Source organism: Narcine bancroftii, chromosome 4 (genome assembly GCF_036971445.1).
Source record: "Narcine bancroftii isolate sNarBan1 chromosome 4, sNarBan1.hap1, whole genome shotgun sequence".
NCBI lineage: Eukaryota > Metazoa > Chordata > Chondrichthyes > Torpediniformes > Narcinidae > Narcine > Narcine bancroftii.
Window position 1 is genome coordinate 97,543,274 of NC_091472.1, and position 22,949 is coordinate 97,566,222.

At 36.8% G+C, this 22,949-nt stretch overlaps 1 protein-coding gene across 5 annotated transcripts in view; it reads left to right on the forward strand.

Moving 5' to 3' along the window:
- The window catches only part of cep43 (centrosomal protein 43), an 83,069-nt gene that overhangs the window by 949 nt on the left and 59,171 nt on the right, over window positions 1–22,949 (forward strand). For 3 of the 5 annotated variants that reach the window (XM_069932136.1, XM_069932132.1, XM_069932134.1), the window contains exons 2-5: window positions 14,361–14,414; window positions 18,756–18,810; window positions 18,924–19,012; window positions 21,300–21,437. In XM_069932136.1, the coding sequence (XP_069788237.1) occupies window positions 14,361–14,414; window positions 18,756–18,810; window positions 18,924–19,012; window positions 21,300–21,437 (336 nt within the window). Of the gene's footprint in view, window positions 1–6; window positions 96–544; window positions 628–14,360; window positions 14,415–18,755; window positions 18,811–18,923; window positions 19,013–21,299; window positions 21,438–22,949 lie in introns of those variants that run through there. The other 2 variants (XM_069932133.1, XM_069932137.1) reach the window with 2 other exon arrangements.

Below are 22,949 nucleotides of genomic sequence, written 5' to 3' on the forward strand. Positions count from 1 at the left end.
AGCACCTGGTGTAGACATCTAGGCAGTCTCTCCTCCAAGTACTGTGCCTGCTTAACTTCCGAGATCAGCCATTCCCAAGTGTATTCAGCTATTAGGTGATATTATAAATGCTGCAAATACAAAACATAAACAAAATTGTCAACATTAACCTCCAATAAGCTATGTCATCGAGAGCAGCTTCAAGATTTACATGTCAACCAATCAGCACTCTCCTGCAGGCTGTGCCATTTTGCAGCCTTCTCTAGTGTAATCAAACTGATCTGCTGAGAAGGTCAAATATTTGCAAAAATGCTCTTGCTGTAATATAGTTTTTGATTGTTTTGTTCCCAGTTAAGTGAACAAACCGTGAGGCAGGATTTGCTGTTTCAAAAAGACATTTCATTAATTATTCAGAGTTGTTCACGATTGCCCAATAAGCATGTTTGTTTTGTTGCCATTTGAAAATGGGTGCTATGGTTACAGTTTTACATTCTGCACTTCCTGTATTATGCTATGGATTTTGGCCTCAATCTGCCAGTGTAAATCATTGCAGGGAATTTATTGCTTCTCAGCTATATAAACCTATTTGAATATTGTATGAATAGTGGCAAAAAAAATCATTGTTTCGCTACAACTTCTTATAGTAAAGTGAGTTAAGAAGCTAGGCAGCATTAAAAAAAAGTTTTTCATGTTGTGAGGCAAGCATTATTATGTCTTATGTAACCATTACCTGTTAATCTTCTATTCCAGATCAAATGCTTTAGTTTTAGAGTCCTCCAATAACTTGAGCTTTAATATTTCATAAAGTGCACTTTTAATCTTTATGAAATGACATGAAAAGGACGGAGTGTCTGGGTAGCCTATTTTTGAACCAAACCTGTGTATATCTGACTGTTTGCAGTTTCAGTATTCCTATTGGTTATATTCAACTGAGTTGTGCTTATCTTGCTTTTAGAAGCGTTAATTTGTACTAGTAATGATGGAAGGAACACTAGCTTCAGATATTTGAGGGAAAAAAATCTGAATCATTTTAACTGGAATGCTGTTCAAGCTTCTGAGCAAATTAACCCATTTACTGATAATGATGGGAGCTGTAATACAAGCTTATACCGATGAGCATTTTGATGCTGGAATGTTTCAGCTCCTTTTATGTCCAAGGGAAACACACTTGAAGGTGGTTTCACCATTAGTTGTTAGATATGGTTACATCACACAAAGTCTTGCTGTTATCTGTCAAAACTGCTCACCCTAGCCTGCAGAGAACATTTCTCTACTCCAGGTAGTTTTATATTCTTTAGTTAGCCCCCACTCTTGCATCCAGTAATGAATATCAGTAAGCACAGGGCCATCCAATCTGCTGGTACAACCACTTTCTGTACTTTCCCAACCTAATTTCTAATGCTTCAGCCTCACTCTCCAGAATCCAAAACTCGCACCTTTCTTTAGTTTCCAATTTTCACCCAGGTTTTATTTTTAATATTCACTTCAGAGATCCAAGTATCTCTGACAAGTCCATCATTTATTGTTCATGAGAAGGTGATGGTAATATGCTGCCTTGAACTATTGCAGTCATTCTGCTGAAGATACTCCCTCACTCAGTGATATAAGGAATGGAGTTCCAGGATTAGACTCAGCGATGATAGAAAAATGTCTTAAAAGGGAACTTTCTGGAGTTGGGGATTTCTTGGCATCTATTGTGCTTGTGCTTATTCTCGTCCTTGTTCTTGGGGGTTTGAGAGGTGCTGTTGGAGTTGTTATGAGCCCAAAGGACCCCAAAACCCAGCAGCAATAGATATTCACCATGACAAATGGTTACTTAAACAAGAGTTGTTTTTAATTATCTTTAAACATGAAAACAGAATCAAACTTTAACTTATCTCTATTAACTAACCTTAACCCCCCTCTAATTCTAAGCACACTTGTATGTAATGTGTGTGTAAATTTAAGAAAAGTTCTTTGGTTCACAGTTGAATCTCACTTCTCATTATTCCAAGTTTAACATGTATAAAGTTCACCAGGCTTTAGTGCTCAAAAGGTAAATGTTTACCACAGGAAGATCTTTGGAGATTTGCAGAGAGAGATTTGTTGTTCCAAGATTTCCACAACTGAGGTTACCAGCATTAGTCACCTCAATGTCTTGCTGATGAAACTTTCCCCACCAGGGTTCTCCAGATGATAACATCTTTCTTTCAGGCTATTACAGAGTTCCTTTCTGTTCCCCTTATTCCAAGAGAAACATCAGATAGATAGCACTTCCGCCGCTCTGGAACTTTCTGTTTCAATTCCAACAAACTTACTGCTTGCTTCAGCTATGACTGTTCAGTCTCTATCTCTCTTTATCTCCTCTTCCAACTGTTAGAAAGGCCACGTGACTCTCTCACTTGCAACCCCCCCCCCCCCACCTTCTCCAGCAAACAATAGGAGTTAGTCTTTTGCTCCCACCTGTTGTCTTAGGTAAACAAACTTCTCAGGAGTGCCCTTGCTGTGCACTTTGCAGAAAGGTCAGAAGCCTTGTAAAAATGTTCAACACAGAAGACCTGTCTCCAGTCGATTAATTTGATGACATCATTTCACTTAGCAGCTACTTGTGAAATGTGCATAGCATTCTCCATAGTTTTTGTAATGTTACTGAATATGAATTCTTCAGTATTTCAAATAAGATCTTTTTTTAAATGTGTGTATGTATGTAACCTACTCTAATTTTACCAAATTATCTTCCAAATATTCCATTACAGAGTAGCTTGGCCAAGTGTCTGATGCAGTTTGCAGATAGTAGCCACTGTTCAAGGAGGGAATGAATGTTTAGGGTAATTGGTGGGATGCTGATCAAGTGGATCGGTTGTCTTTGATAGTCTTGAGATTCTTGAGTATGTATACTCATTCAGCTCACTTTGTGTTTGAGACACCCACCCTGTTCTCTCCCATCTAAATTTCCTTTAATGAAAATATAGCCTTTTTTGACCATGAAAAGTATTGTCTATCACCAACTATTTTTTCTTCAAAGTCTTTGAACATGATGTGGCCTCCCAAACATGTGTCTAGATTTATTAGAATTCTCTTTTCACTTCCAAGTACCAGACTACTAAATTCTTTCATAACATATTGTGTGATTGTCCATTTAGACCTTCTGAATCCTGTACCATCATTTGGCTGGATCCAATTTGATCTATTCACTCAAAACCAGAGAATGCCCAATAATTGATTCTCATTATATGCTTGTGGCAGCCCACAACCACGGCGATTGGGCCGGCACAAAGCGTGGTAAAAAACAGCAGCATAACTCACTAATGCGACCCCCGGCATAGCGAACTGGTGCGGTTGGAAGCTGGGGCAGCACAAGACCAGCAGCCCTAAAATGGCTTCTGCTCAATAGGAGAGGGAACAGAAGAGTGTAACCAGGGTGGGATGGGAAATTTCATGTTCTTTTAAACTGCTTTGCTTTCTCAAGGTAGCGGGTTTGCATTATGGCTTGAGCTGCACTCATAACAATAGTTTCTTGCAGTCTCAGGAAGAATAGTTCCCATACCAAGCTCTGTTGCATCCGGACTGAATACTTTCTGTGGTGTTAAGAGTTATTGGAGAGATGATAAATTTCTATAGTCTTCTAAGGAAGTAGAGAAGTTCGTGTGTCATCATGATTGAACCAGGACAGATTGTTAGTGATATTTACTCCTAAAAAAATGAAGGCAAACAGAATCAGGAGTAGGCTATTCAAAATTTCCTCCCAAAGCTTCTTTCCTTTTACTTTGCTCCTTAAAATTCATCTCTTTGACAAAGTCTTTGGTCATCTATTCACATATCTCACAGAGATGTTCAGTGTCTTTTTATACCGTGTTAATGTGAAACTCCTTTGGAAACTTTTTGCTCTATTTTATGAGCTGCTTTTGTTTTCTTTTTTAAACTTTATTTATTTGTTCAAAAAACAAATAGTACATGACATATACAACAATTAACCCTAAACATATAGAGAAAAAAAAGAAAAGACTCCCCCCTTCAGCCAACTCTCCTAAAGGAGAGCCATAAAGAAATATTTAAAAAATTAAACGTACATATTAAGATCTAATCAGTTTAAATTGAAATGTAAATATTCTGAATATAACAACCACATTAATAAAAAACTATAATTATCACGTGAAACATACGTAATTTTTTCCAATATTAAACAATATTTCATCTCATTATGCCATCTATTAATATCAATCATATTTGTATCTTTCCACGTACTAGCAATACATTTTTTCGCTACAGATAAAGCTAAATATATAAAAGCAAGTTGAAACTTATCTAATCCCAAACCTTTCAAAGGTTGCAAACTACCCAATAAAAATACTGTCGGATCTAAAAGTATTTTAATCTTATACAGATATTCAAAAAACAATTGAATTTTTTTCCAAAAATATTTTATATGTATGCATGACCAAACAGCATGAAAAAAAGTTCCAATAGCATTACCACATCTAAAACACAAATTTGATTCATGAAAACCATACTTTTTAAATTTTTCAGGTGTTAAGTACAATTGATGTAAAAAATTATAGTTAATCATTGCATAACGTGCATTTATCAATCAAGTTACACTATCATAACAAATAGCTAACCGATCACCCTCGGAAAAAATAAAACCAGTATCCACTTCACATTTACTTTTAGAACTATCCCAACCCTTTTTATCCATACCATCCTGTAATATTTGATACATAGATGAAATATAACCCTTCTCTGGTACCTTCATAAGAAAAATCTCAAATTTAGTCATTTCAGGTAAAATCATATCTCTACCAAACGTACATTTTACCAAAGATCGAATTTGGTAATAGAGAAACAAAGAGTTCTTATCAATACCAAAACTGTCCCTCATCTGATTAAAAGATAAAAATTTACCCTCTTTAAAACAATGTCCCAAATTTTTCACACCTTTAAATCTCCAATGCAATAAACTTTGATTATGTATTGAAAAAGAAATGTTGATTATTATATAACAGAGTCAAAGCCGATAATTCACCCCGAGAGCCTATCATTTTATTTTTCTTAATCCATAGCTTCATTAAATGTTTTAGTATAGCCACATTATATTGCTGTAACAAATTTATATTCCATCTAAACAAAAAATGATGTATTTCAAATTCAGAAATATTTGCCATCTCAATTTTGGCCCAACTAGGAGGCTGTTCCAAATCCATCAATGAACTAATAAATTTAAGTTGGGCTGCTTCATAATAATTTTGAAAATGTGGTAAACGTAATCCCCCTAACTCATATTTCCTGCATTTGGGGGATAAATATTAAGTAAAGTCCAAAATTCACTAAAAATCTTACAATTCAATTTAAGAATACATCCTGCCTTTTCCTCCATTGATTGTAATTCAAAAGATAAATATTTATGTATCAAAATTGCTACGCCTTTAGCCCTAGAATTAAATGAAGAAGAATATACATGCCCAACCCAGTCCCTCTTTAATTTCATACTTTCCTTCAGATTCAAATGTGTTTCTTGTAAAAAAGCAACATCAATTTTCATTTTTTTAATATACACCAAGACTCGCTTACGCTTGATCGGACTGTTTAAACCTCAAACATTAAAAGTAGCAAACCTCAACTTTGACATATCTACTATTATTACTAAATACCAATAATATCTTTATATGAAAACTCAAATCAACGTATATAGGCTCTCCAGTAGGAGAAAAAAATCACAAATTAAAAGCTAACTAAATTGAAAATAAAAAAAATAATTAAAAAATTCCCCCCCCCCCCAAAAAAAAACTACCAAAAGAAAAACTACCTAAACAAAAATAGGGTGTGGGTCACCCACCAGTGGCTGATGACTAGTAAAGAACTTAGAGCAAATCTCTCTCTCCCCAGCCAAACAATTAATAACATCAAAATATCATAATAACAAAAAATGTAAAATAAGAATAAGAAAATTCTTCTGTTCATCCAAGAGACTCCAATCTTGGAGATTGGAGATAAATGTGAGGTTATCCACTTTGGTAATACAAACCGGAGGGCAGATTACTATTTGAATGGCAATAGATTAAGAGATGGGAAGTGCAGAGAGACCTAGGGGTACTTGTACATCAGTCTCTGAAGGCGAGCATGCAGGTACAGCAGGCGGTTAAAAAGGCAAATGGCATGTTGGCCTTCATATCAAGAGGGTTTGAGTATAGGAACAAGGATACCTTACTGCAGCTGTACAGGGCCTTGGTGAGACCACACCTGGAGTATTGTGTGCAGTTTTGGTCACCTTATCTAAGGAAGGATGTTCTTGCAATGGAGGGAGTGCAGAGGCGATTCACCAGGCTGATACCTGGAATGGCAGGAATGACTTATGAGGAAAGATTGCGCAAATTGGGATTGTACTCCCTGGAGTTTAGAAGATTGAGAGGGGATCTCATAGAGACATATAAAATTCTGGCAGGACTGGACAGAATGGATGCAGATGGGATGTTTCCAATGATGGGAAAATCCAGAACCCGGGGCCATAGTTTGAGGATAATAGGCAAACCATTTAGGACCGAGATGAGGAGGAATTTCTTGACCCAGAGGGTAGTGAATCTGTGGAATTCATTGCCACAGAGGGCAGTAGAGGCAGGTTCAATAAATATATTTAAGAGGGAATTAGATCTATTTCTTCAGTATAAGGGTATTAAAGGTTACGGAGAGAAGGTGGGGACGGGGTACTGAACTTTAAGATCAGCCATGATCTCGTTGAATGGCGGAGCAGGCTCGAAGGGTCGAATGACCTACTCCTGCTCCTATCTTCTATGTTTCTATCCCATTTCAGAAAAAGTTGGACTCTTTCCATTCCCGTTTATCCTATTTCTGCCATTTCTTCCGTTTCCAGAACAAACAGATTTTTTTTTTAGGAGACAGTGGTGGACTACGTCTTCGTCCTCTTATGTCTGTCAATGAATCAGCAAAAATCATTGCTTCATGATCATTCTCAAAAAACCGAAATTGATGGTCTCCATAAAACACCTTCAACACTGCCGGGTAGCGAAAAGTAGACTTATAACCTTTACGCCACAAAGCTTCTTTAACTGGATTAAATCAACAACAACGTTGAATGACCTCTTGACTCAAGTCAGGATAAAAAAAAAACTCTGCTATTCTGAATCAATAACGGAGTTTGTCATTGTCTCGCATTTTGCACTGCTAGTCGAAATATTGCTTCTCTGTCCAGATAATTCAAACATCGAATTATTATCGGTCTCGGTGGTTGACCAGGTAAAGCTGTTCTTCTTAAACCTAATGAGCTCTTTCCAGTACCAAGCCTCCAGAAAAAAATTCTTGCCCTAATACTTGTGGGATCCAGTCTTTAAAAAAACGAAGAGGATCTTGTCCTTCTATACCTTCTGGCAAACCAACGATGGCGTAAGGAACAGACGTGCCTTCCAGTCCTCTCCTGACTCTAACTTATTGTTTTGTCTTTAAGTGCCCGTTAAAACTTTTTTAAAAAGTTTATAAATAGTATGAGGTGTTGAATTAATACCTAATGGTACATTTGTTAAAAAAAAGTAAAAGGAAACATCAACAGATTGTTAAAAAATTATATTTTCTGAAATTATCTGCGCCTGCTTGTTTACAAAAAGCCACGACTCAGCGTGAAATGGATCCAGGAAAAGAAGCGAAGAATTTGGCATTGGAATTCCGCTCTGAATCCGTAAGTCTTTCTGAAGGTCGTTTTCAGCAGCCTTTAGAACAAAGGGCTGGCCGGATGCCAGTATTTCAAACAACGTCTACTGTGAGTGCTGTTACTGAGACTTTGACTGCTGAATTTGCTGGGGCGCCACCAGTTGGAGAGTTAAAGAGTTGTTATTTGACTGCTACACCACCAGTTACAATAGCTCTTCCAGATACTGACGTAACGAAGCTTTTAAAGGAGGTTTGGATCATCAGCCTCCTGATACTTCTGGGGGGGTCTGTGGCAGGGGCTCTTACACGGAGTCAAACTGCAAGAAAAGCTACTAAATTAAAAGAAGGGAAAGAAGGTCCTCTGATTCCACAAGAACAGCAGGATCCCACCATGTCTGGATCTACTGATGTTGATATACTTTTCAAGAGTCTTGAACATAAGATATTTTCTTCAATTATGCATTTAGGTGATTCTATGAATAATCTTACTTCTAAGATTAATGCATTGGTGGATGTCAATACTCAACAGATGGCTGATTATGGAGCTTTTAAAGTCAAAACTATTGAAAGACTTGAGATGTGTGATCAAGGATTATCTGATGTACAAGATCAACTTCAACACTTTTTCTGTGTTAGAAACCACTTGCTGTTTACAGTCCAAAAAAGCAGACTGAAATTTTTTAAATTCTTCATAAGATGCATCCACAAGTGCTTTAACTGTATTCATTTCTGAACTTATCATTTGAACCATCTCATTCATTAAAGGCATTTAACTGCATTTAATTGATTACATTGTAACTCAGAAAAGCTTAGCCCTGCTTTCTCTGACGTAGTGGCAGAACCAGGTAACTGCAGCTCCTGCTGCAACTCAACAAAAGGCATTTTAAAAGTTTTACTGCGGGTCTGGACTCCCAGCGACGGCACCCCGACTTTCTCAGGGGGTCGCCGCTGTTCTCTCCCCGCAGCTCATTTTTTCGCAAAATCACGGAGGAAATCAATATCTTTAGGTTGAAATGCTTCCTTTCTTTTCCAATCTTTTTATTATTATTATAATTTATAAACACATACAGTTCAAAGAGATATGAAAAATACATAGTAAATAACGAATTAATACAGAGATATTAAACAATAATATTGCAGAATAAAAATATATCATAACAAAATTTTTTAGATCAGTTTAGAGTATGAACTATCTCTAAAAAAAATGATATAATTAATAAAAATATATAAAAAAAGAGAGAAAAAAAAACCCCAAAAAGGAAGAAAAAACAAATCTGAATTAAAAACTTTAAAAAAAAAACCTACCAATATAGCTAAACCACGCTGATCACTCCAATCTCATCTAACAGCCCAATTATCATACATAATCATAAAAAGAAAACAGAGCCAGATCAACTCACCACAAATGAAAATATTGAATAAATGGTCGCCAGGTTAACTCAAACTTAGAAGGGGATTCATAGATAGAGTTTCTAATTTTCTCTAAATTTAAGCATAGTATAGTTTGGGTAAACCATTGGAAAACAGTGGGAGGATTAACCTCTTTCCAATTCACTAGTATAGATCTTCTAGCCATTAGTGTAAGAAAAGCAATCATACAATCTGCAGGAAGAGATAAATAAGTCAAATCTATCATAGGTAATCCAAAAATTGCAGTAATGGGATGTGGTTGTAAATCAATATTCAAAACGGTTGATATAATGGAAAAAATTTCCTTCCAATAATTCTGTAAAGAGGGACAGGACCAAAACATATGTGTAAGGGAAGCTATTTCCAATTGACATTTATCACATATAGGATCGATATGAAAATAAAAGCGATGGAGTTTATCTTTAGACATATGAGCTCTATGAACAACTTTAAACTGTATCAGTGAATGTTTTGCACATAAAGAAGAGAAGTTTACGAGTCGCAGAATTTTATTCCAATTTTCATTGGAAATATGAAGGTTGAGTTCTCTTTCCCAATCATTTTTAAACTTTCCAAAAGTCCCAGAATTAATTTTTGTAATTATATTATATAATTTAGATATCACACCTTTTGGAGGGAATTTTGAATATAGTATATCCTCTAAAACAGTCGTAGTCTCCCGATTGGGAAAAGAGGGTAAAGTCGAAACTAAGAAACTCCTAATCTGCAAATATTGAAAGAAATGAGATCTAGGTAAATCATATTTCATGGATAATTGTTCAAATGACATGAAAGAGTTATCCAAGAATAAATCCGAAAAGCATGTTATACCTTTAACTTTCCAGAGTAAATAAGCTTGATCAATTAGAGAGGGATGAAAAAAGAAATTTAGTACAATAGGGGTTTCCAAGATAAAATGACTTAGGCCAAAAAATCTCCGGAATTGAAACCATATACGTAGTGTATGTTTAGCCATTGGATTATCAATTAGTTTATATAGTTTAGTAAGAGTAAAAGGGAGAGCAGCTCCCAAAATAGAACTAATTGAGAAATTTTGTACCAGTTTAATTTCTAAATTTACCCAATGGGGATTTAGAGATAATTCTGAATAATTCAACCAATACCTTAAGTAACTAATATTAATTGCCCAATAATAAATTCTAAAGTTGGGTAATGCCAATCCTCCCTCCAGTTTAGATTTCTGTAAATATTTTTTTCCCAATCTAGGATTCTTGTTTTGCCAGATATATGAAGACAATTTAGAATCGACCTTATCAAAAAAAGATTTAGGAACAAAAATAGGTATAGCTTGGAATATATATAAAAATTTAGGTAAGATCATCATCTTAATAGCATTAATTCGGCCTATCATGGATAGGGATAATGGTGACCAATTGGTAAGTAAACTACCGATCAGGTCCAATAGAGGGAAAAAAATTAGTCCTAAACAATTCTTTATGTTTTTTAGTAATCTTAATCCCTAAATATATAAAATAGTCTCTAGCTATTTTAAAAGGCAAACTAACATAAATAGAAACCCATCCATTAAAAGGGAATAATTCACTTTTATTTAAGTCCAGTTTATATCCCGAAAAATTACTAAATTGGGCTAATAAAGATACAACTGCAGGAATAGAATTTTCAGGATTGGAAATATATAGCAATAAATCATCTGCATATAGTGATACTTTATGAATATCCCTGCAACGAATAATACCAGTAATATTGGGTGCTTCTCTGATAGCAATTGCCAAAGGTTCTAAAGCTAAGTTAAATAATAAAGGGCTAAGGGGGCACCCTTGCCTGGTGCCCCGAAATAATTGAAAATATGGCGATCTTTGGGTATTAGTAAAAACCGAGGCAACTGGGGAATTATAAAGAAGTTTAATCCAAGATATAAATATTGGACTAAAATTAAATTTTTCAAGAACTGTAAATAAATAAGGCCATTCTACTCTATCGAAGGCCTTCTCAGCATCTAATGAAATAACACATTCTGAGGACTTATGTGAAGGGGTGTAAATAATATTCATCAATCTTCTAATATTAAAGGAGGAATAATGATTTTTAATGAATCCAGTCTGATCTTCAGAGATAATATATGGTAATATCTTCTCTATCCTTGTCGCTAGAATTTTAGAGAAGATCTTAGAATCAACATTCAACAAAGAAATTGGTCTATAAGAAGAACATTCGGTTGGGTCTTTATATTTTTTCAAGATTAGAGAAATCGTAGCTCTGTAAAATGATTGTGGTAGTTTACCCAATGTGATATATTCAACAAACATCTTAATAAGCCAGGGAGAGAGAGTAGAAGAAAAAGCTTTATAAAATTCCACAGAATATCCATCGGGACCTGGTGCTTTCCCCGAGTTCAGTGAGGAAATAGTATTATTGATCTCAGAATCTGTAATGGGTTTACTTAATTCTAAGTTATCTTGAGGTAATACTTTTGGGAGTTTCAAATGTTCTAAAAAATTAAACATATTACTAAGGTCTTGAGGGGATTCTGAACTATATAAGGATGTATAAAAATTTTGGAAAGATTGATTTATCTCTTCCTTGTTAACAGTCAGTTCTCCATTCTGTTTGCGAATCTCCACAATTTGGCGTCTAACTGAAATATTCTTCAGTTGATTAGCCAACAGTTTACCCGATTTCTCACTATGCTCATAAAAATCAGATTTAGATCTAATTAACTGGTTTTCAATCGAAGATGTAAGTAACAAATTATATTCCATCTGCAGTTCAATTCTTTGTTTGTAAAGTTCTTCAGTAGGATCAGTCACATATTTCTTGTCAATGTCTTTAATCTTCTCAACCAATAGATGAATCTTGTTTTTGATGCATTTCTTCAAAGCTACTGAGTAAGAAATAATTTGACCACGAATTAATTTGACCACGAATATAAGCCTTGAATGTATCCCACAATATTCCATAAGAAATTTCCATAGTGTAATTTGTTGAAAAAAAAGTTAATTTGTTCTTTCATAAATTTAACAAAGTCTAAATCTTGCAATAATGTAACATCAAAACGCCAGTGCTTAATAGTAGAAACAGAGTCTTTGAATTTAAGAGAGAGTTGTAATGGAGAGTGATCCGAAATGGCTATAATGTCATACTTACAAGCAGTAAATAAAACGTGAATCAATAAAAAAGTGATCAATTCTCGAGTATGAGTATGAGAAAAAAAGGAAAACTCTTTATCTGTCAGGTGAAGAAATCTCCAAATATCAACAGCTCCGGAGTTATTAAGGAAAGAGTTAATATATGTAGCCGATTTATTCGGTAGGAACTGTGAAGGTTTCGACCTATCTAGCAGGGGATTCAGTTAAAATCCCCACCCATTATTAAATGATATTCATTTAGATTGGGTAAAATAGTAAACAAAGATCTAAAAAACTCAGGGTGATCTACATTCGGGGCATAAACGTTAACCATGACAACCTTAATATTGAATAATAACCCAGTAACCAATAAAAATCTGCCGTTAGGGTCTACAGTGATGTTATGTTGAACAAATGTAATAGAGGGATCAATAAAAATAGATACACCTCGAGTCTTAGAGCATGAGTTGGCATGAAATTGTGGGCCTTTCCAAGATTTAAAAAAACGCAGATTATCCTCCTTCCTCACATGAGTCTCCTGTAAAAAAATAATCTGTGCTTTCAGTCTCTGGAATACTTTAAAGACCTTCCTCCTTTTAAACAGGTGGTTTAAACCATTAGCATTCCAAGAGACAAAATTAATGTTTTGATCCATTACTTAGGTCAACCCTCCAGTATATAAAGGGTTAACCAAAGCAGGGACCCATGCGCCCAGAAGAAGAATTAAGATATAAGGAAGGACCGGAAATGACGACGTGTCAGCCATATCTGTAGTTCTAAAAAAAAATCAAGAAAAAATGAAAGAAAATGAAACATAAAAACCCCTGAAAGAAAAACAAAACCCACCCCCCACCCACAAAGCCCCCCATCTGACCAGAGAGCGATCAGAGAAAAAAGAAGAAATAACACTAAACCTACCCCCATGTCTTCAGACGGCAGCTCCTAATATTAAGGTAAGATCCACCACCTAAACTTATAAGAAGGATAATGTTGAAATGCTTCCTGATGCATTTCAAACAATGGAGTCATCTTCCTGCGTGCTCCCTCCGTTAAAATCGAAAGGCTTCCAGAATCGGGATCTACTTCCTGGGAACACGCACCTTCCTCCAGAGAACGGGTAATTCCAGCGCCATCCTTCACTTGGTGAGCAGTAGACATTTTTTTTTTTGGCTCCCACAGGGAGTCTTTGTGGTTTAGACACTGAAGAAATTAAACCTGAAGCTGTAACAAGTCGTTTAGGCCCCAAATCTTCAACACTTCGAAAATGTAACTTCTTCTGCACTTGAGGTTTAATCTTTTTACCATTAATAGCCATAATAGTTCCTCAATACTTTAAGCTAAAATTTAAAAAGTTTAAACTTGAAAACAAAGAGTTAAAAAACGGGTACTTAAAAATCTGGCCAGGGAGGTCAAGATTACACGTCTAGACTCTACGCCATCTTGCCACACCCCCTTCAGAGCTGCTTTTGTTTTCATGCACAACTACTTTTTTAAAGTGTTGCCATCAGGAAAGATCATCAGTATAGGTGCCACAAGACTTGCACCGCCAGATTCAGGAACAGCTGCTGCCCCTCCACCATCAGACTCCTCAATAACAAACTCCATCAGAGACTCATTTAAGAACTCTTGTGCACTTTTTTGCTTTTCTTTATTGCAGTCAGTTTATTTACATTTGTTATCTTTTTTCAGTTATTTTATTTTTTTACATATTTACGCTGTGTACAGTTTATTTTTTGCACTACCAATTAGTGGTAATTCTACCACACCCACAGAAAAAATGAATCTGAGAGTTGTATGTGATGTACTCTGACAATAAAAATCTGAAATCTAATACTTACAAATTGCATTTATATTAAAAAAAGTAATTCCTAACAAAATACACGATTTTGAGGCAGTGGTAAAAGTCAGAGTTTTCTGCTAATTATGTCTCTGTGGGGGTAAATTATTGGAATTTACTGGTGGTTGATTGTCTTTCGCTTTTTCCACACCATCAGCAACAAGTCTCTGATTAATGTCAGATAACATAACTTGAGCATTTACACACAATATTTTCTTTATTTTATTGGATAGATTTAACATATGTCAAACAGTTGCTTTTTTATAGTTGTAGCCTCTTTATTTTGACCATAAAAATGCTATCAGGTGGTGTTGTTTTTCTCAATTTCATAAAATGTAGAAAGTCAACACAGCACAGCTGAATTATATCAAATGGAGTATTTTCTATTTCAGGCTGAATTACGAGCTGCTGTATTCCTAGCACTTGAAGAACAGGATAGAATTGAAGTAAGTAAGTCTATTTTAACTCCTTACTGTGTTTACTGGTTATATTTACATTTAATGTGAGCCTACAAATACCGGCATCACCTACGGCTCCTAGAACGCTTCCACCAGCGTTGTCTCCGCTCCATCCTCAACATTCATTGGAGCGCCTTCATCCCTAACGTCGAAGTACTCGAGATGGCAGAGGCCGACAGCATCGAGTCCACGCTGCTGAAGATCCAGCTGTGCTGGGTGGGTCACGTCTCCAGAATGGAGGACCATCGCCTTCCCAAGATCGTGTTATATGGCGAGCTCTCCACTGGCCACCGTGACAGAGGTGCACCAAAGAAGAGGTACAAGGACTGCCTAAAGAAATCTCTTGGTGCCTGCCACATTGACCACCGCCAGTGGGCTGATATCGCCTCAAACCGTGCATCTTGGCGCCTCACAGTTCGGCGGGCAGCAACCTCCTTTGAAGAAGACCGCAGAGCCCACCTCACTGACAAAAGACAAAGGAGGAAAAACCCAACACCCAACCCCAACCAACCAATTTTCCCCTGCAACCGCTGCAACCGTGTCTGCCTGTCCCGCATTGGACTTGTCAGCCACAAAAGAGCCTGCAGCTGACGTGGACATTTACCCCCTCCATAAATCTTCGTCCGCGAAGCCAAGCCAAAGAGACAAATGAGTCATTTGGGTCAACAGATGCATGCTAATGTTTATTTTATTCATCCCTTCCCACATCAATTCCTGTACTTGGCAGAATACACAAAATGAGCTGCTGGTGATCAAAACTTGATCAAACATTTTTTAAAGAGTTTTAAAGGTGAAAATAAAAGTGAAGAAGCTCTTGGAGGGAATTCTGCAGCTTAGCACCTTGTTTAGTGAAGCCATGGTTACCACTTGTAAAGCAATTCACTTTGGGAATAATGACAAAGGAAGTACTGGAAGAACAAAAATAATAAGAAAGCAGTAGGAAGAGATGATTTGCAATATACAAATGTGCTGCATCTAAAGGAAAGCAAAGGATAACTAGTTTCGGGTCTGAGCCCTTTGTCAAAATAATAATTTGACATTTTGAGCGTGCTCTATAACTCATCAAAATCGTAGCTGATGTGGAAGCTATGGAGAGGGTGCAGAGGAGATTTACCAGGATGTTGCCTGGATTGGGAAACAAACCTTATGAGGAAAGGTTAGCAGAGCTGGGACTTTACTCTTTGGAGCGTAGAAGGATGAGAGGAGACTTGATAGAGGTCTACAAGATTATGAGAGGAATAGATAGGGTGGAGAGCCAGCACCTGTTTCCTGCGGCAGGATCAGCAAACACCAGAGGACATGCATACAAAGTTAAGGGAGGGATGTTTAGGGGTGACATCAGGGGGAAGTTATTTTTACACAGAGTTGTGGGTGCCTGGAATGCCTTGCTGGGGATGGTGGTGGGGGCATTTAAGAGGCTCTTAGACAGACACATGGATGAAAGAAAAATAGAGGGTTATGGAGTAGGGAGGGTTTAGTACTTTTTTAAGGAATCTATGGGTCGGCACAACATTGAGGGCCAAAGGGCCTGTATTGTGCTGTATTGTTCTATGTTCTACCTCAGCACCATTTTCCAACACTTTCCTCATTTCTCTTCATACCTTGTATCTAGAGATCTATTGATCTTACTCTTAAATCAACTCGAGGACTGAGGCTCCTCCTGTCTCTTGGACAGAGAATGCCAAAAATTCATCTCTTGTGTTAAGAAATTATTGAATTGTCATGAATTATTGGTGATGAATGTGAATTTGTCCACAGATTTGGTCTTTCCTGTGTGGAAATAACTTTTTTATATCTACACTAAAAAAAAATCCCTTCATAAGTCTCAACACCTCTTTCAACCATCTCTTTTCTACATAGTGAATATGGGGACTAATCACAAGAAAAGCTCAACTGTAACTGGAATTACTCCGTGGCATTAGTTCCTGTGCTGTTCTTGATGCATTGACAATTGTATCCACATAAAGAGCAGCATATTTTATGATGAAGGATGAGAGTGTATGCTTTCAGAAACAACAGCATCCTATAGCAGCTCAGCAAACTATCCATTTGATCTGCTTTGCTGGTGGTGGAAGGCAGTTGTGCATTTTTAAATTTGTAAGAGGGTGATGTAAATGCAGCATGTATTCAATGTTATAGATCTGAAAGTAATAGGTGTAGCCTAATGTAATCCTCCCACCAAGTCAAAAGATTAGCCAATTTCAATGATAAATTATAAATACTTTAATTTCACCATCAAATTTCCATGGAATTATCTGCACTTCTTTACATTATCTTATATAAATAAAACTTGATGAATGTATACTTGCCCTTTTAACATCTCTACCACATACATCTGCAGCTTTAGGTGACTCAGCTATTGGACAGTTTTGCATAGTTTTAAGCATAGAAATTGGAACATTGCAACACAGCACAGACCTTTAGTGCACAATGTTGTGCTGACTTGTGTAAAACTACACCACAACAATCTAAGCCTTCCCATCCCACCCTCACACCCATAAAGCACTATTTTTCTTGCATCCATATATCTATTAAAGTCTTAAATTGCTCCAACCTCCACCACCACCCCAGGAATGCAATCTTTATATTAAAAAAACACATCTGACATCTCCCCTTAAAATTTCCTCCACTCACCTCAAACAGATGTCCTCTGGTTTTGCTAAAATCATCTCAGAAAAAAGGCTCTGACTGTCCACCTAAGTCCTCATAATCTTATATATTTCCATTAAGACATTTACAGAGAGAAAAAGCCCTTGCTCTGTCAACCTTGCTTCATATGACCTGTTATCAAATCCAGGCAACATCTTGATAACTCTCTGCACCCTCTCCAAAGCATCCACATTCTTCTTGTAATGAGGCAACCAGAATTGAATGCAATACTCCAAATGTGGTCTAACCAGAGTTTTATAGAGCTACAACATTACCTTTCAGCTCTTGAATTCAATCCCCAGACTAATGAAGACCAACACATCATATGTCTTTGCAACTACCTTATCAACTTGCATGGCAAACTTGAGGGATCTCCAGACCTGGATTTCTCTGTTCCTCCAAATTGTTAAGAATCCTGCCATTAACCATGTACTCTGCCTTAAAGTTTGACCTCTCAAAATGCATCACTTCATACTTATCTGGATTGAACTCTGTCTGCAACTCCTCTACCCTACTTTGGGTCCTGTCTAAATCCTGTTGTAGCCTATGACAACTTTCTACACTATCCACAACACTTCCAACCCTTGTTCTTTTTCTTTGGCTTGGCTTCGCGGACGAAGATTTATGGAGGGGGTAAAAAGTCCACGTCAGCTGCAGGCTCGTTTGTGGCTGACAAGTCCGATGCGGGACAGGCAGACACGATTGCAGCGGTTGCAACCCTTGTATCATCTACAAAACTTACTTACCCACCCATCTATTTCTTCATCAAGTCATTTATAAAAATTAAAAAGAGCATTGGTCCCAGCCCAGAACAGATCCGGAATGCTACTAGTCACCGACCTCCAGGCAGAATACTTTCGATTTACTACTACCCTCTGCTTTCTGCAGACAAGTCGATTCTGAATTCAAGCAGCCAAGGTTCCTAGGGTCCCATACTTCATGACTTTCTGAATGACCCTACCAGGGGAACCTTGTCAAACATCTTACTAAAATCCATTTACACCACATCCACTGCCACACTTGCTTCAATTTCATTTTTCACCTTCCTAAAAAATTTGAATAGGGCTTGTGAGGCACAACCAATCTCTCACATAGCCATGCTGACTGTTCCTGAGAAAATTATCCTTCTCTAAATGCTCATAAATCTCACCCCTAAGAATCTTCTCGAATAGTTTACCCACTTCTGACATAAGACTCAATATTCTTCAATTACCCAGGAATATCCTTCTTACCTTTCTTAAAGAAGGTGACTACCTTTGGCATTCTCCAATCCTCTGGTACCCCTCCTGTGGCCAGGGAGGACATAAATATCACTGCCAACACTCCAGCAATCTGTTCCCTTTCTAGTAATAATATGGGGTATATCCTATCTATCTGAATATTTTTGAGAAGATCCAGCACCTCCTCCTCCTTAACCTTGACATGTTCCAGCACGTATGGCTATTCTACATAGACCGATGTCCCTCTTCCTAGTGAACATTGAAACAAACATGGGAATAAAATTTGTGAAATAAATATTTACTTGACGAGAGAACTTGTAAAGGAAACATAAACCCAAATTAATGGAAATAAACTTAAGAATGGAAAGGTTAAAAATATAAATCCGGCAAAAAAAAAATCAGGAGGGTGTAATGAGTTATAAACTAGAATGCTAACAACCAATTTTAATTTATTTTGCAGAACAAAACACCGTTGGTTAATGAGAGCTTGAAAAGGTTTTTGAACACGGAGGATGGTAAGTGTTGCTTTTATTATGTTCCAATGAAAATAAAGAAAACTAATGAAGAAACTACTTAAAACAAACCAGTAAAATTAATGTTGAATTTGAAATTTGACCTTCCTTCACAGGGCGCTTGGTGGCGGGTCTTGTTGCGGAATTTCTCCAGTTTTTTAACCTTGATTTTACTTTGGCAGTATTCCAACCAGAAATGAACACTGTAAGTTAATTTCAGCATATTTCTTCTCTTTGGCTTTTCAATAACCCTTTATAAATATCTAATTGGTATGTAAATATATTAGTATTTAGGAAAATCAAGCATTGTCATACATTTCATACTTTGATATTCCCTTACAACATTGGGAGTCTAAACCAGTCCTCGAAGGCAATCTGATTAATCACTTTCTCTCACTTATTTCCCCTGTATCCTAAATTCTCACACATACCTGCAAACTTGTCTTTGATCTTATCACCCAACTATGCAAAGTTTGATTAACAGTGGCCAATTAACCTACCAGCATGTCTTTGTTATGTGAGTACAAGAAGAACATGTAGACTCCTCATAGGCCAGGAGTGCTGAAGCTGCAAGGCAGCAGCACTTCCTCACAGCAAAAAACAAGAGGCTGCTGATGCTGGGATATGAGGCAAAAAAAAGCTACTGAAGGAACTCAGCAGGTCGAACAGCATGAGTGGGGGAAAATGGAAATTGTTGAAGTTTCAGGATCCATTTCTCCCTATATCAACGCCTCTATTTCCTCAGGAGTTTGCAGAGGTTTTGTACGACATCAGAAACCCTAGAAAATTTCTACAGGTGTGTGGTGGAAAGTGTTCTGACCAGCTGCATCATGGTCTGGTATGGGGACCCAATACCCCAGAGTGTGAAGTCCTGCAAAAGGTAGTGGATCCAGTCCAGGACATCACAGGCAAAAACATCCCCACCATCAAGAACATCTATGGGGAGAGCAGCAGCAATCATCAAGGATCCACACCACCCAGCACATGCTCTGTTCTCATTGCTACCATCAGGAATGAGGCATAAGTGCTACAAGACTCACACCACTAGGTTCAGGAACAGCTGCTACCCCTCCACCATCAGACTCCTCAACAACAAACTCAGTCAGGGACTAATTTAAGAACTCTTACTTTTGCAATTTATTTGTTTGTTTTTTTTTCCTTTCTGTATTGCAGTCAATTGTTTACATTTCTTTATTTGATTATATGTGTACATTATGTAGTTTTTTTGGCACTACCTGTAAATGCAAGAAAAAATAATTTTTTATTTGTTGTGTGTGATGTCATGTATATATGTACTCCGATAATAAATCTGAAATCTACTGATGCTGCCCAAGCCACTGTGTTCCTCTAGCACTTTTTTTAAACCACCCAGCACCCTGCCTCAGTTCCTTTATCATTTATATTTCCTTGATGGCTTTATTATCTGGAAGTGTCACTGTCATTAGTGCTTTACCATCTAATGACCGTGGTTCTCTTTCAGACTCATTCCTTTTTGTTAATATGCTTTACCCCTCTGACCTATGATAGCTACTCTTCTCCATATTAATTTAATAATTATGGTTTTTAATTTTTTTGTGTCTATTGTCTCACCCTTTTGTTGCAATCACTACCTCTGTGTTCTCCATCCCTCCATCCTTTTTCCTCTTCCAACACGTTTTGCACGCTCTTTACCCTGCTTCTCTTCTCACTGCTCCCTTCAGACAGAAGGTATGAAGCCTGAAATTGAGCACCTCTAGGTCCAAGAACAGTTTCTTTCTAACAAATTTAAGGAATATGAATCTCCCATATCACCCAAACGTAAACTGTGAATATTCATTTTATATTTTATTTTTTCATCCTTTTTATATTTATTGCCTTTTTGTTTCTTTTTGGTGTGCTAATGTGCTTTACATAGCTTTGAAGCTGCAGTAAATAGGACTTTCATTTCATCTATGTACTTCTGTATTTGACAATAAACTCATTCGTTCATATAAGGTTCCATTTCTTCTCTCTTTAAAACCTCTTGAGCACAATTGTTTTGATCACCTTAACATCTCTGCCTTTCATCTGGCATCAATCTCTCAGTGCCAATTCTGAATCATTTCAATATATATATATGTGAAAGGTGCCTTATAAGTGTCATGGTGTGATCTGTTTATGTTCAAGCATAGCGTTCGTTTGTCCAATTAAAGCAATATAAAAATATCAACAAGAAAATATGAAAGGCCACAAGTGAAAGGAAACTAGCTCTGGGTGTCAACTTCGAGTGTTAGTTTATTATTAAACATGAGTTGATGTCCTCTTTGATTTTCCATAACCACAAGTTGGCATGATAAGCTCCATTACACAATATGTTTGCTGTACAACAGAGATATGATGCTTTTATTAAGTAGAAGAAACAAGAATATATAGCTAGAGAATTTTATAATAGAACTTTCACATTGGCAACCTTTTTGAGGTCATTTAAAATAAATAACTTCACATTTTCAATATTTACTTTGGTTTGTATGTAGTTCACTGGGCTTGATGGAAGAGATAATTTGGCAAGGGAGCTTGGAATCCATGAAGGAGATGGCTTGAAGGGAGCACCTATATTATTGGAGGTGATGCGAAGAAATCGACAAAAGGAAAAAGATCATAGTCTTTCTGAAGTATGTTACATGAAGTTTTTTTTAAGATGTTCTGTTATTCGTGCTGCATTTCAAAATGTTGCATTGTTTGTATACTGTATAGTTATTATTTGTTTATAAATCCATGATGATTTGAATTTGTAGACATTTCATCTTGCATAGCTTAATGAGAGATTATAAATGCTTCATCACTCATTTTGGGATACAGATTTGTGGGTATTTTCATTAGTTTGAAAACTAAGTGTTACTTTTGTTATTTGAAATATATTAAAATTAATACTTGGGTTGCTCAGAATCCATCTGAAGAATTAATTGCTGAATTGAGAAAGGAATCACTCATGTTAATTTGTTTAGAATTGGTTAGTGAGTTCAGAATTCTTTGTTTTGAATGCTATCCCATGGCCTTTGTTACAAATGCACTTGTGTGTTTTAAATGATGACATTAAGTGTATTTGTGAGTTTTTTTTGAGAGATTTTAATACGATTTTTCTTTTGTTCTCACTTATACACAATGCACCAGTGAGAACATATGTCATTAGGAAGTCATCGTATTTGAGAAGAGCTACCGTGATTCTAATTGTGTGTCTGTGCCAAACGCGAAGCTCAATTTAAACTACAATTCTGCTGAATATCCCCTAGTCACTGCATTTTAACATGTTCATCTAAAAGCCTCTACTATTGTACTCTTAAATGCTATTATTGTATCTGCTTCCACCACAACTCTTGACAGCCTGTTCCAGGCACCTACCACCCTCTGTTTAAGAAAAAACTTGCTCTGCACAACCCCTTTAAATTTTCACCCCCCTCACCTTAAATGCATGTCCTCTGATACATGACATTTTTACCCTGGGCAAAAGATTCTGATTGTCTAGCTTATCAATACCTCCTAATTTTATGAACTTCTATCAGGTCATCCCATGGCTTCCAATGCTCGAGAGAAATCAATCCAAGTTTCGCTAACTTCTCTTTTTACCTCCTGCTCTCTCATCCAAGCAACATCCAAGTAAGTGGCTTCTGTACCCTTTGCAAAGTCTCCACATTCTTCCTGTAATGAGGTGACCAGAATATATAGCTGCACCATGACTTCCTTTATTTTCATTCACTAACCCTGGCCAATGAAGACAAGCATACCATATGCCATTTTTACCACCCTATCTACTTGCATAGCCATTTTCAATTATCCATGGACCTGAACCCCCAGATTCCTCTGCACATCATTGCTTTTTAGAGTTCTGCCATTAATTGTATACATTCTTCTTGTATTTGACTTCTGAACGTACAACACCTCACACTTGACCAGATTAAACTCTATCTGCTATTTTTCTGCCCATAAATGTAACTGATCTAGATCCTGTTGTATTCTTTGATAGCCCTCTACGCAGTCCACAACTCCACCAATCTTAGTGTCATCTACAAACTTAGTAATATACCCACTATCACAAATTAAGAAAAGTCCCAACATTGATCCCTGTGGAACACAGGTCTCTTCCAGAATCACACCCATTTATCACTATCCTATGGGCTAGTCAATTC